The sequence below is a fragment of the Calonectris borealis genome, chromosome 11 (assembly GCF_964195595.1).
Source record: "Calonectris borealis chromosome 11, bCalBor7.hap1.2, whole genome shotgun sequence".
In the NCBI taxonomy this organism is placed as follows: domain Eukaryota; kingdom Metazoa; phylum Chordata; class Aves; order Procellariiformes; family Procellariidae; genus Calonectris; species Calonectris borealis.
Window position 1 is genome coordinate 12315035 of NC_134322.1, and position 16890 is coordinate 12331924.

At 39.3% G+C, this 16890-nt stretch overlaps 1 protein-coding gene across 4 annotated transcripts in view; it reads left to right on the forward strand.

The window, feature by feature from the left end:
* Positions 1-932: 932 nt before the first annotated feature.
* CEP152 (centrosomal protein 152) overlaps positions 933-16890 on the forward strand; it is a 29758-nt gene continuing 13800 nt past the window's right edge. For all 4 annotated transcript variants that reach the window (XM_075160038.1, XM_075160039.1, XM_075160040.1 and 1 more), the window contains exons 1-17: positions 933-1022; positions 2388-2510; positions 5180-5280; positions 5533-5599; positions 5824-6168; positions 6653-6821; positions 7574-7714; positions 8713-8852; positions 9150-9350; positions 10812-10959; positions 12274-12365; positions 13217-13380; positions 13960-14167; positions 15547-15660; positions 15784-15914; positions 16101-16229; positions 16373-16508. In XM_075160038.1, coding sequence (XP_075016139.1) covers positions 2424-2510; positions 5180-5280; positions 5533-5599; positions 5824-6168; positions 6653-6821; positions 7574-7714; positions 8713-8852; positions 9150-9350; positions 10812-10959; positions 12274-12365; positions 13217-13380; positions 13960-14167; positions 15547-15660; positions 15784-15914; positions 16101-16229; positions 16373-16508 — 2373 coding nt within the window. In that variant the 5' untranslated portion in view covers positions 933-1022; positions 2388-2423. The remainder of the gene's footprint in view (positions 1023-2387; positions 2511-5179; positions 5281-5532; positions 5600-5823; positions 6169-6652; positions 6822-7573; positions 7715-8712; positions 8853-9149; positions 9351-10811; positions 10960-12273; positions 12366-13216; positions 13381-13959; positions 14168-15546; positions 15661-15783; positions 15915-16100; positions 16230-16372; positions 16509-16890) is intronic.

The window sequence follows — 16890 nt, forward strand, 5'->3', positions numbered from 1 at the left end:
TAGGGCAGACAGGCAGCATTATTCCTGCTGAGGGTCAAGTGTCACCAGATGGAGCTATTACATATCTTCCTCATCTCTGAACAAATACTCATTGTTCGGAAAACCTTTCTGTTTTTTGGTTTTTTTGAATGGTTGCTACAAGCAATTCTGTGGAAGAAGTTTGTTTGCTCAGAGAAACTTTTCATTGTTTAAACAGATTAAGCCCTCAAAGCAGAGCGGCTCCAGGCACCCTGAGGAAGGCCTCCTGGGAAGGCCACCTGTGTCTGGCCTGGCTGCTCCTGTGCTTCCGTGGGGCTTCACCGGGCAACCGCTGAGTCCCCCGAAGGGTTTCCCCGTGTGCAGCTCAGCCCGGGGCCTCAGGCACCCTGCGCCGTCACCGCTCGGTCAGCACGTGAGGACGAGGGGACAGGCTGCAGGTGGCTCCCTCAGGGGCGGCTCCCGTGAGAGGAGAGGGGCAGTAACTGTGACAATCACCCCCTAGCCACGCAGCTGCTCTAAAATGAGATATGCTCGTGCCATCCTGTCAGCTTTCATCATGACGCTGTCACATGACGTCATCCCGTCGGGCTATGAGCTCACGAGGGCCTCTCTGCCACAACTCCGTCGCGCGTTGCCAGGCAACCGCCACGTCTCTCTGCGAGATGGCGCCTCCCGTTGCCCGGCCTGCGCGTACACTTGCAACGTCACGAGAAGACCCCGCCCCTCCGCAAAATGGCCACAGCCATTGGTCGGCCGCTTAGCCAATCAGCTAGCCAGTCTTGTTCCCGCTGCCATGCGCGCCTGCTTTCGAACAGTCAGCGGAGGCGGGTTTGCAGCGCAGCCGAGCACGACTGGGGCGGGGCGAGCGCGTCCCGCCCTCCCCCCTTCCTTCCTGCGCAGCGAGGCGATGCTGCGGCCGCCGGTTGGCGCCCGCGGCTGTCAGTCAGGCGGCGGGCGCAGGTTCGGTTGTCATGCGGAAGAGCGGCGGGCGCGCCTTTGTTGTGCCCGAGGGAGGTGGGCGGCCGCGGGGCCCGGCGGCTCAGGTGAGTCCGCGCTCTGCCTCCTCGGGACCGCGCTCTGCCTCCTCCTCTTCCTCCTGCCCCGCAGAGGCCGGGGCGAAGCCGGCCAAGGAGGCCCCGGCGGGCGGTGCTTTCCCGGCCGCTCTGTGAATAACGGCAGCGATCATCCCCGCCAGGTGCCCGCCCCGCGCCGCCGCCGGGAGGGGGCTGAGGCGGCGGCTGGCGAGCTCGCCCCGCGGCCCTGTGGCGGCGCGCGGTCCCCGGTCTGCCCCTCCGTGGCCCGGCTCGCCGTGACTGATGGCGGCTCTTACAGGCCTGAGCCGGTGAAACGGGGCTGTGTCCGTTCGTCCGGTTGCCTCAGCTCTGGGGCTGGGAAGGGCTTTAAGGAAGGAGGAGAGGGCGGGTGGTCCTTTGCAGCGGATGCGGGTTTGGGGGGAAGATGGCTGAGCTGCTTCAGCATCGCTCCGTGAAAGGTGTTACAGACGGTCACGCTGTGGAATCTGGTATGTTAGGGGGTGCACAGAGACAGGCACTTGCGTTGTTAGGATTCCCCCTAACTGTATTAGAGAGTTCCCTTGGATATCAGTGGGCAAGCAGGTCCTTTAAACATAATGAAGTAAATGACACATTATGTCTTTTAACTTGGGGGTAATGCTCTTGTAAAGCTTACTTTATACTGAGTGAAGACTTCAGCATGTGCTACACCTGCATGCTCAAAGAGTGTGCCCTTCTGTAAAATCTTGGTCAGTCATTTCTAGTTCATAACTGCCTGTCGGGAGTATCTCGTCGTCAGGGAGTAACTTATCTTGCAGCCAAATGTGGGCCACGCACTGTAGCTTACTGCGAACTCGGTGCTCAGTGTAGACAAGCCCTTGGGAGTCTGAGTCTCTTCATTCAGCAGTTAAATCTGGAAGTGACACAATACTTTTGCTATTTTCATGATACTTTTCCTATTTTTCCTATCAGAGCTATTATCCAAGCAGCAGCATACTTTCAGTGTTTAGTACAAAATATAGTTATTCTCTAGAAATAAATGAAGCAAGACTTAAAAGTGGGCATTACTGTCAACATGTATCACAGCGTATGTATAACATACAGTGTTAGAACTTGAAGAAAATAATGTCTGGTTGTAAGTGAACTTCAATAATTTCATAACGTCAGCATATGAAAAGCCCAAATAATCTGTTTTAAATGCTAACTTCTTAGAACCAAGTAGCATTGGATATACTGAGAAACAAAAGCTCAAGTGAATGATATAGATAATGTGCAATGTTTCAAAAAATGTATTTTTGTGTGTATTTGGCTACTTAATTCAGGAAGCGAGGGTGGTACTTTTTGGTTCCCACACACGCTTTTACTCATGTGTGATGTTTTTCTGTCTTGTGATAGGTTTTGCTGGATACTCAAAAACATTATTAGAAAACAATGTCCCTTGATTTTGATAGTGGAGCTCTACAAACTCAACATGAAGATGAAGACTATGACCAAGAGGATTATGCAAGAGAACAAGAGGTGAAAAAGAACAAATTATTTAATCTGAAGGCTTGTGTATCTAGCTTCTTCCCATTTTTCTCTTTTAAGTGTTTTTAAAAAAAAAGTTTTATGCTGTCTTTGGTAAGAACAAAACAGAGTGCAGACTGTGCTTTGCAAGAGTGGCATAAAAAGTAAAGAGAGAATGAGATGTTGCATCTTAAGAGCTTTGCAATGTCATATGTAGTGGCTGGAAGACTGTTACTCCTTGCCTATGCGGTAGATCAAATGCGAAAGGCTGGTATCGCCTACATTTTGTATTTCTTGACAGCTTTTTCACTTATTAAAAATACTTAGAAAGCAACAGCTCTCTTTCACTTGAAAATTTGGTTAGCTTAGAAAAGAATGAGGAATAATTATAATCAGAATTTTAAAATTCTGATTATAAATTACATACTTTAATCTCTACAAAAATATATTCAAATGTTTTGGGGGTTTTTTGGAGTTGAAATACTTTGGATGTTTCTGTTCTTTTTGTTTCGTAAAGAGAATTGGCAAAATATGTGTTTAATATGAATATGGATAATGGTTTCTTACAGGGTGGTAAATCATGTTCATGTCGGGTAACCTCCCCAATATATACTTCAGGGATCACAGTCTAGACCATAGGTAATGTAGACACAAATGCTTACAAAAATCTGTGGTAGAACAATAGCTGTTCAACTTGGAAAGATGCTATTGCAAACACTGTAGGGAATCTTAATGTCTGTTCCAAAACTTTCCACCCAGGTAAAGAATGTTGTGTTTGTGCAGGAGAACAAGTAGTGAAATAATTGTAAGCTTATTACAGTGAATGAGCGAGAGAGTGCTGAGGGGAACATCCTTTCTATAAGGAGAGGCTGGGAGAGCTGGGACTGTTAACCTGAGGAAGAGAAGGCTCAGGGGGAATCACGTAAATGTGTATAAACACCTGAAAGGAGGATGTAAAGACAATGGAGCCAGGCTCTTTTTACTGGTGCCCCGTGACAGGACAAGAGGCAGTGGACACAAACAAAGCAGCTTCTTTGGAATAAGTTAGTGATAATCCTTGTAGGTCATGTACGTTTGAACTGGGGCAAGGAGGGATTCACAAAACTCTACATGTTGTAGATATTTCAGTGGGATGTGACTTTTAGCCTGCTAGGAGGCTAAAACACAGTCTCTGCTGTGTTCCCTGGTCAAGACGTAATCTAAGACTTTCTGCATTAGTTTTTCTGCCACAGCAAATCATGTGTTTTTTTTCTTGAAAACTGGGGAGATCAACATGGTAGAAGAGTACTTTAACACTAACTTAAGAATTGGGGAACCCTTACCCGCAGCTGGAGTCCTGTGCCAGCTAATCTGGTAGGCTGAGCTCAGTTTAAATATGAACTCTGATGATGATGTTTCGTGAACTGTCTATGCGCTGCTTTCTCTTGACTTTTAAGTTTCCAAAGTGCAAGAGCAGTGAAACCTATGGTGCTTGAGTATGTCCTTGGTTGCAAGTAGGGCAAAGGAAAGGGGATCTTCAGTGAATGATGCACCTTTCCTTTCCTGCTTCCTTGAGATATAATAAATCTAGAGAGTGCTCTAGTGATAGGGAAACTTCTTCATGCCACTGGTGAATTTCTAGGAACAAACTTTTGGTGCTCTGTTGTTCTGTAGACATATGGAAAAGTTGTCCTTAACTTCTCAACTAACCTTGGGTCTTAGACAGCATCTAAAATAGCATCTGAGAAAACATTATATCTTTAAGATAAGCTTTTTGTAGATGATAATTCTGGTTTTGTGGAGGTTTTGGGTTTGTTTGTTTGTTTGTTTGTTTTTTTAACAAAGAAAAGCTAGTAAGGTATTTAGCATGGGGCAGCTAATGTTTCTGCTCTTATTAATGCATGCTTTGAGAGTTTGGAGAAAAGCAGGGTTAGGGTTCAGAAACTGCGTGTAATAATTCTGAATATATTGTGTAGTTCTCAAGTCACCTAATAAGAAAAAGAGAGTCCATAGCTCAGATCTAGAAGGCGGCCAATATGTGGCCCCATATCAAAGCCTCTCTGAAAATTGGAAGAAGAGGTACATTCTACATGGGAATCATTACAACATGTAAGTTCAGGAGTGTTTTGGTTGTGGGTTGGGTTTTTTTTGTGGCACAACTATCCATTTCCTGAATTAGAAGTGGTGGTATTTTTCTCTGTTCATGTCCAGTTGCTTGGTGACTGCATCTGAATGCATGAGCAGGTCACTAATCGTTGCAGCGATGACTTCTTGCATCTAGTAACATTGGCTGGGAAGTTCTTATCTGGTTTTCAATCCAGACTCCTCAGAAAGAGCATGTTTTGAATGTCCAGTACCTCTCTTGCCTGGGGTTTAGGGAGGAGAAACCTTGGCATGATTAGTTTGCAAATCTTTCTTCAAAAGTAGTCTGTCCTGGGACACATCTATTTCGTGGCATTTCCCTTACCTCTTCTTGGTGAGCTCTTTTCTTAAGAGTTTGCCAGAAAAATCATTAGGTTGGTACTCTAGCCTATTACAGCTATAGGTCTAAGTCTCTCTGTGAATTCCAATGTTGTGAACTTTTCAATGGAGGAAGAAAAACAGGATTTTGTGCAAGTGGCCTATTTCGCCTGTCGGTTTGGACTGAACTTGTATGCATTCTTTTGAAAAGCATATAATGAATGTTGTTTGTTCTGTTTCAGTTGCAACAACTATTGACAGACCTTCCCCACGATATGCTGGAGGACAGTGGAGACCAGCTCTCCAGCTATTCGGACTGTAGCATTCATGAGACTGAGGAGCAGTAAGGCATTTTGCACCATTTTTTATTATTTATGTTGTGCTTTTGAGAATAGAGCAAAATCTCAGCTGATGAGGTGTGTAAAAGCAAGCCAAGTAAAAGGGGAGCTGTAGTGCAGTTTGCAGTATGATTTGTGTTCCATGAGAAATAAACTAGATGCCACTTAATTTAATGAAGAGATGGTTTGTTTTGGTTTGGTTTTTTTTTTTTCCTGAAGTTTATAAATACATAGTTAAGCTGCTTGTCTTTCTCTAGATCACATGAGCCTGGGAAGCATGATGGAAGATGGAACGATCATCCATTGATCAGTGATCCTCAAAATGTAAGCTTGTATGAGCAGTGATGTAATTAGTAGGAACTGCTTTTTCATAATAACATGCTAAATATTATTTAAATTCATTAGAGAAATACTTTTCATGTAGGTGACATGTTCCGCTATTCATTTCAAGAATTTCTAACTTGAGGGCTGGTAACCCCAGAAAAAGGGGAGGTAGGGGCAAATCTGCATTTTGAGAGAGCAATTCTAAACCCCTTATCCATTCATAGGGTTATGAACAAGGACAAAATCTGTACCCTGAACAATTCTTGTGTGACCAGCAAAATGATCATGTTGAAAAACATGGAAAGAATTGGAATGGCCTACATAACGATGAAGAGAAGGAACATTTATATGATGTTAAAGACGACTACTGTGGCCAGAACGGTCAAGAGGATCCTGATGATGTGTATCTTGGTAGAGATGGGTTTAATGCTCCAAGTTGCTACCAACAGAACAACTTGTATCATCTTCCTGAAAACTTCAGACCATATACAAATGGCCATAAACCAGAATTTAACAGTCAGCAAAGTAAAATAATAAATTTTCCAGATGCTCCAAAGGAACATCTTACGGTATTTCAGAAGCTGATGCATTTTTCTGTCTCTTTTGGAAAATTTTCACAAGTCTTTAACTATTGGTAGTAATATTTCTAAATGCTTTCAGTCCCTTGTTATCAGTTTAAACAGTGATGGGAGGCTTCTGTAGCCTATTTTGCCTGTTAAAACAATGAACTGTTAAATAATTGGATTTTCATATGTGCATGTTATGATTTTTTTTTTTTCGCTCTTGTTTGTTAGGTAGAATTCCATGAGGTAGAATGAATGTGATTAAGTGTGTGCTTACTCTGTTGAAGTTGACAGTTTACTGCTCTCCTAAAGTGGAAGCTTTCATGAAATTTCTACCACACTTAAATGGTGTGCTAGATTGGAGCCTAAAAATGAAGAGCTACTACAGCTCTTCTTAATGTCAACCTGTAAAATGAAAAATATTTTCATCAAGTAAGACTACAGTTGTAGTTTTAATTTATTTCCTCTTATGTATATATTGTCACAACAGCAATTTGTTACATCTGACATTGTCAGTGGCCAATCGCCAGAATCTTACAAAGTGACTTATAAACCATACCAAAATGGCATTCATCAAAAAATTCCAGTAATCCAAGAAGGAACCAGAAGAAATGAAGTGTTTGAAGATTTGCAACATGAATTCTTGGGCAATGGTGAAAGTAAGTGTTTGCTGTTTAGACTTGAAATAAGCTTGTGTGAAAAGTCCACTGGAAATCAGCAACAGAAAACCTGTTGGTTTCAGTAGATTTTTGGTAAGGGGACAACTAAAAGTATGTTGATGTATGTGATCTTTTATTTTCCTCTAAGATTACATTGGGATAGCCCTCATTTTGTTTTTGGTTTTGTTTTTTCCACTTTACCTAGAAATCAAGTTTTTTTTGATCAGGGTATTTGAGTTTCACGCTATTCAAAATGTAGTTTTGACTGGCGAGACTGTGAACAAAATTATTTCTGATGGCTTGATCTCAAGTCTTGCTGGCGCTTTGTATTGTCTATAATATTGGAAAATAATGACTTCCTGTACCTTAGGAAACATACTTTGCTTGATGCCACATTGGGTTTTTCTGTTAGGTACATCTCAAATGACAGAACTCCTTTGCTTGCTGGACATCTTGAAAATCTATAGTTGCCACAAGACTGTGTGTGAATTCACAGCACGTAAACCTTTATCTGGGCTTGCTGTTAGGTTTGAATTGCATTGGTAGTTCCTACAATTCTTCAGCCATTGCTACCAGAGCAACTCAGGTGCTGTGAATCAAACATGGATTAAAAAATGATGTGATTTTGTGAACCAACAGTGAATATGACACTGTATGAAAGAAGTATCTTGGGGCAGGAATTACTCGTGATCATTACTTTCTTGGTTAGTTGACTGTGCTGACTTGTCTGTATGCTATTTGAAATTTGGCAGATTCTTCAGAAAATATGCAGATTCTTCAACTTCAAGTTCTAAATAAAGCAAGAGAAAGACAACTGGAAGAACTTAATGAAAAGCTAGAAAAGAGTGCACAGCAGATTAGGTATTTGAATCACCAGCTTTCAATGGTCAAAGGTAAAATGTTTTTGTATGGATCTCGAATTCTTAGATTTTATTCATATCTAGCAACTTTTTTATTCTGATTTAGGTAGTGTCTGTGCAGGTATTGAGCATATTTATAAACTTGATTTGGGATTATGTGGACCTAACCCTCCCCCCCTTTTGTTTTAAAGAAAATTATCTGCATTAGTGCCTGACTGCATAACTGTCTTAACTTTTACTGCATTCTCAAGACCACCATTGTATTCCAGGGTCCCCATGTGCCAGGCGTTAAAAATGACAGAAAAGTGAGAAGTTTGCCCAAGTAGTGTGTTAAAAGTAAAAAAAAAACAAAAACAAAAAACCCCACCAAAACCAACCCCCCCCCCCAAAAACCCCCAAAACTAACAAACAAAAAAAACCCACCGCCCACCAATAGGAGAAGTTTACATCTATGAAAAAACTTTTTTTTTTTTTGTGCTGTCTGGTTTAGCAAGCCATTTCTTGGATTGTACATAGAGAGTAGTTCTTCCAAAATGATCAAAGCTGTAGTGGAGGCTGGTGGTTGTCTTGGTCTCCCTTTTCTTATAGGAACAGATAAAAAAGAGTCGTGAGCTTAAAGAATTAAGAATATAATTTTTAGAAGGCAAAAGGAGCAAAGGAGAGAGAAAACTTCATCTGTCAACCATTTTGCTGTGTCTTGGCTGTTCCTCCAGGGGAATTATTTTGTTTTTCCCTTTAAATGGTGTAAGGGATCATGCTAGTTCCTAGTGCTGACAGAATGGGGCTTGTTTCCACTAGGGTTCTGAAGGTGCAATATATCAGAGTGCTTCCAGCTATCCGAGGGAGAAAGTGGTTACTGGATGGAGACTGACTGAATGTTTTTGTTCTGTCTTCTGCTTGTTGCCCACAGTATGAGACAGAGGGCTCATAGCGAAGGTTCCGTAGAGCAGGGGTACTGAACAGTCACGTTCCATGAAATTGTTGGGTGGCTGGCCATGTTTCTCACACGATTATTATGTCTCTCTCTTAAGATGAAAAGGATGGTTTGGCTGTTAGTCTTCATGAGTCTCAAAAACTCTATCAGAATGGAAAGGAACGGGAAGTGCATCTTGAAGGTCAAATAAAGGCCCTTGAAACTCGAATTCAGACTCTCACTACCAATGAGGAGCAGGTACTATAAATATTCTTAAACTGTTTATTGTGGAAGATATCTACAGTTATATTTGTGGTGCGTTTACATTAAACATAAATGCTAGTCTCTTGAAACACTGTTCATGATCATTGCAGAAGCTGAATATATGATGAATGAATAGGATGCATTGGTGGAAAATAGTTTGTATTAAAATCTAGGCATTATCTGAGGACTTTCAGCAACTCTTGCACAAAAAAAAATTGAACTGACATACAGAATATTGGAGCAGAAGTAAAATATACGTAACTGAGAGCTACTCTAATACTGTTCCTACAGATAGTGAAGCAATCCAAAGTGGCAGAGGTTGCCATGGAGAGCATGCAGAAGCAGCTGTTAGAACTTCAGCGATCAGATGCCCTTCAGCGAGCCAGAGAACAACACGAGGCCATTATTTCAGCACTCAAACAGAAGTATGAAAAGCAAATATTATCATTAGAGCAGAAACTTGATACTACAAAATCTGCACTCCGAGAGCAGGTAAGAAATTATTTTAAGATGCTAAATACTGTACTGGAGAGGCTGTAGAGCTCCCCATGTTTTCTAAACTGCACTTCTTGACCTATAATTCTAATAACTCCTTCTGGAAGCTGCTAAGCAAATGGAAAGGAAATTCTACATAAGTCTCAATATTATGAAGCCTATGTGGTATGTTTTTATAAACATCTCCAGGCAATTGTGAGCTCAAATTTTGTGTTTGTACATAGCAGATGCAGAGGAGGCAAGAATTCATTGTCTTAGTTTCTCTCCTGAGCTTTCATTGTGTGCACAATCTCTTTTTGAAAGAATACTGGCAAATAAATCTGGGAAAGAAAAGAACTAATTGAGAAATTATGTGATATTTTTGCTGCAAGAAAAACTGTTTATTAAAGAGTCTATTGCCAAGCTTTAGTCTCAAAATGATCAAGGACTCCTAACCACTGAATAGTCACTTCATTTTAGAAGTACAGATTTAAAAGGAGAGGGAGGGGGGAAGGCTGGCTTTAAGATGGAGTTTGATATGGATTGTGTCATGCGGTTATAGAGCTTATTAAAATTATTCTAGCTGACATGTAATAAGTCCTTTACGCTATTAGAAATGTTCAAGCAATGTAGTCTAAGCAGGCCTTAATAAATTATCCTCTTCTTTCACATAAAGAAAATATAATTAAATTTCTTTAATCCTAGGTCTGTAATTCTTGTCTCAACATAAGTATGCATAAAAAAAAATGGGTTGTATGTTTAAAAAGGTAACTAGCACTTGCTTGTAAACAAGCATGCACTCCTAAATTTCTGTCTATTAGTGCGACAAGAAAACTTACGCAGCTTTGTCTCTGCTGCAAAAAAAGTTTTTTATGGTAGTATGTTTGGGGTATTTAGAGAGAGATCTCCTGTTTTTGATAGAAAAGTCAAAAGGTGTAAAGACAAGGTATTGTGCCTCCCAGGTCTGTGTAGGTAACTATAAGCAATGCCATATGAAGGTCTACTTTGTATATCATGTGAAAAACCTACAGTTCCTCTTTTACAAAGCATTGGAACGTGCTAGCTTGGCTTAAGCTCAGTTAAAATAAACTAAATGGAGTTAAGCTCAGGCTTAATATAAATAATGTGAAGACTTGATTTTTCTGCAGTAGACTAACTATATGTGATTAATTAGAGGGGATAATCTGACATGCTGAAAACTAACTGCTCTAGGAAGTACGAAATAGTTCACATCCACTTATGTTTATATAAGAGTATACTTACCGTCTACTAGTGAAAACTTAACTTTGATGCTGTAAGAGATGACTTGTCAGCCAAGGACAGCATTTGATCTCTGGTTGATTTAGCTGGCCTCTGCCCCTTTAGGTATCCGACTGATTCTTTTTCTCCCGTGTCTTGTATATATTGACTCTTTCTGTATCTGAAACTGTCCTAGATGGCTAGATGTTTGTAACATGAGTAAAAATAATCTCTTCCTAGAAAGAGCTTTGCAAAAATCTAGGAGATCATGTTAAGCAACTTGAAAAAATGCTGGAAGAAACCAAATGCGAAAAAACTGAAATAATAAATCGACTGACAAGAAGCCTAGAAGAAAGCCAAAAGCAATGTGCAAATTTACTGCAAACAGGTCAGCCTTTTACTCATACTTCACCTTTCCTTGCAGAAATGGCTCCAGTTTTTTAAAGTATGAAATTGCACATCTATGTTCCTATTGAAATGGAATCAACATCAAGCTAAATGTGTACTAGACCATTTCCTATGCAGTGCGTTAGTCAGACTTAAATGAAGCTTAGTTAAGTCTAGACTGAAGTGTAAAAAAAGCAATAAAAATAAAATAAACCCCTCCCCCACAAAAAAAAAATTCCAGAAAAAACCAAAAAAAAACAAACCAAAAAAACCCACCAAAAACCCAAACAACAGCAATTGAACTATTTTTATATGTATTTTGTACTGTATATGTGTAAACTTAGTTTTGGACTAAATAACGGCCTTTGGGAGCAAGCTGCTTATTTTTATGTTAGGCATTTGACTTGATTTGCCATTCTAAATTAAAATCTCAACAAGAAAATAATTGTTTTTGTGACTGGAGGCTGGTTCTTGGAAACTCCTCTCAGTAGGAATAGCACGTGAAATATTCTGCTCTTTGTGTATTTGGCTTGTGCCTACCTTTACACACTGAAGTCTTTTAATAGTAACGTATGTCTTTTCGTAGAATCCAAACATCTTAACTAAACGAAATGTCTGTTTTCCTGGATCCTAATTTAAGAGCATGTTCTGTTTAAGAACTGTGGTAGTCTAGAAGAAAAATCTTTCTAGAGGGAGCCTAAATGTCAGGATAGAGAAGGAGAAAAACCTTATTGTATTGATATTATGTAGTGAATAAGTGGTTATAAACGTGATAGGATATTTAAAAAGAGTGCAACTGCCAATGGAAGAAATGCCATGATTTTTCTGTCTATATTCATCAAATGCCTTAAAGCAGTAATAAATTGGCAAACTGATAAAACTAAATTTTTCCCTGGGGAAGAGGGGAAGGTGGCATGTTTTCCAAGGTGGTCCTGTTCCTGCTGAACTTCTGGCACAATCACACAATGTCATTTTTTGCTTCTGGTGAGCTACAAGTAAAGCAAACATTTGGCACATCTTGCTCCTCATGGTATTTATTTTAAAGCTACTATTAAAAATTCTGAAAAAAATAAAGCCACTGTAGTTCTCAAACTTTAAAACAAACTGCAGTTTAAATTGGAGACCTGTAGTAACCTTCACCTGCTCAATTCCTTGTTTATATTTTCTATTGGTGAGCTCAAGGAAGTAGAAACAGAGTAATGCCTATTACGAGAATCAACATTGCTGTTTTTAACAGTGATCTTTTTTCAGATTGCATAGTCTTTTTTGCATATTTATGACTTGCTCTTTCTCTCCCTTTTCTATCCTGCAATAGGCTCGATGCAGGAAACAAATCAGTTACGGTTTCAATTGCAACAAGCTCAGTCTGCGCACATGATAAGCAATAACATGAACAAGGCTTTGCAGGTTAATTAATTTTACTAAATATTTTACTGTTTTGATTTTTGGAGGGTGGGCATTATAGCTAAGAGGTTGGTAGTTGAAACTCTTTTTATTTGTTGGGGAAACAAGCACATCTCCTTTCAGTAAAGGACTACCCTCTACTTCATCTCCCAGTGTTGCATGTTGGACTTTTTTTTTTTTTTTAAATTAAAACACAGTGGGGCATATGTATTGGCACAAATCTGATATCATCCATCTATCTAACCTCCTTATGGAAAAAGAAGAGTGTAAATTCTCTGTGCTGTGAATCTTGTAACTTAATTAGGCTATAGGGATAGTTGGAGATATTATGTTCTGAAATTTACCTTTTGCCAGCAAAAGGGAATGCTAGAGTCCTCTAAAATATGAGTGGAAGTCTGTGTTTCCAATTCAGTTCACATATTTGACTTAAATCTATCATCTTGGAAATTATGAATCCTAATAAGTACTAGAGTAATAAGCTGTTTTTCCAGCTATGTACTTTTCTGTTTTCATTCATTTACTATACAGGGGCAGCAGGTAAGAAGAAGTAAGAGCAAAAGAAATAATACTTAACTTCATATATGAACTGTAATAAGAACAGTAGAATATACTGAGCAAGAGAAAATATTCCCTAATTTGTAGTTTTAACATATGCTTTGCTAGAGGTATCAAAAATGATAGTATAAATAAATAAAACTAATGCTAAATGATTCAAGTAAATACAACTAAATACAACTATACTTAGAAAGAATAGCTCTGTGTATTTGTTTTCTTTGGAAGAGTTATCATGGGCTTGATGTGTTTGCTTGGAGTTTCTCTACTCAGTGTAACTTTTTTCTGTCTCTTCTTTGAAGGAAGAATTAATGGAACTGAAGGAAGAAATAGCTTTATATGAATCTGCTGCCAAGCTTGGAGTATTTTTGAATGATGCAGGTGGAGAGCTGCATACAAACCTGGGTGATTCCTATGTAGATTTGGGAATTAAAGAAATCAGCAGGAAGAAACCAAGGTTCTGCAGGTATTGAATGATTCTTGTTGAAAGAAAAATCTAAAATCCTCAAGAAATTATACAAGTGATGTGTAAAAGATGATCTTACTGGATCAACATTTTTTTTTTTTCGGTAGATATTTGGAATACTGCTTGTATTGCCAGGTAATCTGGGAACAGGAAACTGGACTAATACCATAAATTGGATGCCTAATTGCTGCCTAATAAATCTTCAGATTTTATAGGGACTATATTGCTGTTCCTTGGATTGTATGGATTATATGGATGGATACCTTTTTGCTCAAAGTTTCCACATAGTTACTTGATGCTAAAGCTGTCTTTTAAAACAACCAATTGAGTTGTTCTCACATCATGTGAGAATGAATCTTTTGGGGAAACAGCTGAATGAACAAGTTTTCTGTACGTTAATTGCAACTTGATGAAAAAGCATATGGCTTTTGTATTCATATTCTCTCATTCTTTTTACTATTACCTCTTAGACATCTGTATTTCTGGTAGCATTAGTTGCTCTTCTCTTTGCTACCACTACCTTTCAGATAAATGGTTTTTGTCTTTTAAATACTGAACTGGTTATGTCTTCCCTAATAGTGCAATACAGAACAGAGACATGGATAAAGAGCTCTCTAAAGATGAAATTATTGTAGAATTAAAAGCTGAGCTGGAACGTTTGTTAAACAGTAATAAAATGAAGAGAAACCAGATTACTCAATTACAAAATAATCTTAAAGATTGCCAGAAGACATTAGAGGAATACAAGCAGTTGCTGAAAGCAGAAAAAGCATCGAAAGAGTCAGAGGTTTGTTCTTTTACACTTTTTTAAACATAAAGATGCACTGGATTTTAGTGAACCAAACCAACATTTAAACTTCTTACGAAAATGGACCAAAGAATCTACTCACAGCTGAGTATTCATAGCAACTAAGTAAATCGGTCTTTGATCTTACGGAAAGTATTGTCATTTGGATGATACCTTATTTTGTATCTTTGGTGAAAAAGAAACAAACTGAATAGCAGAACTTGGGCAGCACATGCTTTATTAGGTGAGTTCTGATGTGATGGCTTGCTTGCTTGATAGCACTTAGAATCATGGAATCATTAAGGTTGGAAAAGACCTCTAAGATCATTGAGTCCAACCGTCAACCCAACACCACCATGCCCACTAAACCATGTCCCTAAGCGCCTCATCTACACTTCCAGGGAAATACTTCCAGGGATGGTGACTCTACCACTTCCCTGGGCAGCCTGTTCCAAGGCCTGACCACTCTTTCAGTAAAGAAATTTCTCCTAATGTCCAATCTAAACCTCCCTTGGCGCAACTTGAGGCCATTTCCTCTCGTCCTATTGCTAGTTACTTGGGAGAAGAGACCAACACCCACCTCGCTACAACCTCCTTTCAGGTAGTTGTAGAGCACGATGAGGTCTCCCCTCAGCCTCCTCTTCTCCAGACTTCTCCAGTCCCAGTTCCCTCAGCCACTCCTCATAAGACTTGTGCTCCAGATTCACCAGTTTTGTTGCCCTTCTCTGGACACGCCCCAGCACCTCAATGTCCTTCTTGTAGTGAGGGGCTGAAAACTGAACACAGTATTCGAGGTGCAGCCTCACTTAATGGCCACTCTGCTTTTTTCAGAACTAAATTTCATTGGAGAAAGTTTTTTTTTTTTTTTTAGCCAAAAAAACCTTGTAATTTCTCTGAGAAAGCTGATAGTATCATTAGGTTATACAAACGGAACATTAAACAGATTGTCTTCAGAGGGCCTTCACTATGTAATTTGATCAACAAGGAATCTCTTTGATATTGCTTCTCTCTTCACCCCATTAATAACTTCCCTCTATAAATTGATCAGACTTGTAACATCTGCTCTTGTAATATATATATTGTGACCTGGATGTGGGATAGGAATATAATATGCTTGAGAAGTGTGCTCTCTGTTGGATGATAGTAGTCATTCTGCTTGCAAACACAACGTTGAGTGTGTGCTGCTTTAAATGATGCTATGAGTTTGAAGAATTCATCTAGAATAACTGATACTGTTGTATCGTGCACTGCAATAATTTCCATTGTTTTTTTTATTTTTTCTAAGTAAAATTTTTGACAGCTTTAACTTTTTTTAAAGAATCAACTTCTAGATCATGTATATCTTCTTAAGATGTCATCTTAATTTTGTTTATTTTTAGCCTGTCACAAATCTGAATGATACTTTGGTGGCCAGTCCTTCGGTTTCTGATAATCTTAAGGAAGAAGTTCAGAGACTGAGAAAGGCTAATGAAACTTTGCTGCAAGAAGTTGAGGTGAGACAGAGATGCTGCTTATCCCTACAAAAAAAAAAAAATCACAAAAAACCCCTATGCTAAAATCTGCAATTAGAAAAGGTTCTTTACAACCCACCTATTACTTGATCCTTGTTTGTCCAGAACCATACTTTGACTATTGAAGAACTGAAGGAAAATGAGGAAAAACTGAAAAGCGTAAATCAAGATCTCTGTTGTCAGATGAGAAAGATGGTTCAGGATTTTGATCAGGATAAACAAGAAGCCATTGACAGGTAAGTCTGTTAACTCTGTTTCGTTCCATTTGTGAACTTTTAGCCTGCATGTATAACCTTGTACCAGCTATCTGGTACAAGGAGAGGTCAACATTAGAAAGCTAGTTTCTTACTTAAGGAAAAGTTGAACCCTGTTTAAAAGGGGAAAAAACCTAGGGTTTTTTTTTTCCTTTCTTGAAATCGTAGGTGGGAAAGAACTTATCAGCAACATCATGAGGATACAAAAGCACATTTTGAGAAAGACCTGATGGAGAGGTATATTACAGAAAAACAGCAGCTTATTCAAACATACGAAGAGACAATCTCGCAGTTAAGGTAAGACTTACCATTTTTTCCACTCTTACTGAAATTTTCACACTTCCTATCTGGTCCTCAGTGCTAGTTACACTTTTTTAATACAGACTTGCTGTCCTGTGAGTGTAAAGACCAACTGAGAATAAATAATCTGTTCTGTGAAGGGCTAACATAGAGGAGCTGAACAGAGAGATGACTGCAGTGAAGGAATGTTACATCGGAGTCTGTGGAGAGAAAGACACCTTGGAAGCTACTTTAAGGCAGAAATTTGAGCAAGAGCAGCAGCAGAAGGAAGAGAAGGTACTAATGGAAATACCTATAAACCATGTAATTTCAGACTGTTCTTAAAATGTAATATCCGTAGATGTATTTAACTTTGTAATTGTTTGGGGAAGGTACTTGCAATGCAGCTATATCAGAAAATTAATACACGTGACCTATTGTTTGTTAAATTAACCTGCTGATGTGTCCTGGGGTTTAAAATACTGTATAAGTAATGCTTTCCAATAGCTATTCATTTTCATGTAGTCAGCTTTCATAATTTTGACTCTTGAGGATTGTTCAGTCAGCAGTGTGAGGTTTTAAATGCATGAGACATTTTCCAAGAACCTGACTGACAATACAAGTTTTCTTCTCTCTATATAAAACTGATCTGAAAATACTGTGATTTTTTTTAAGTAAT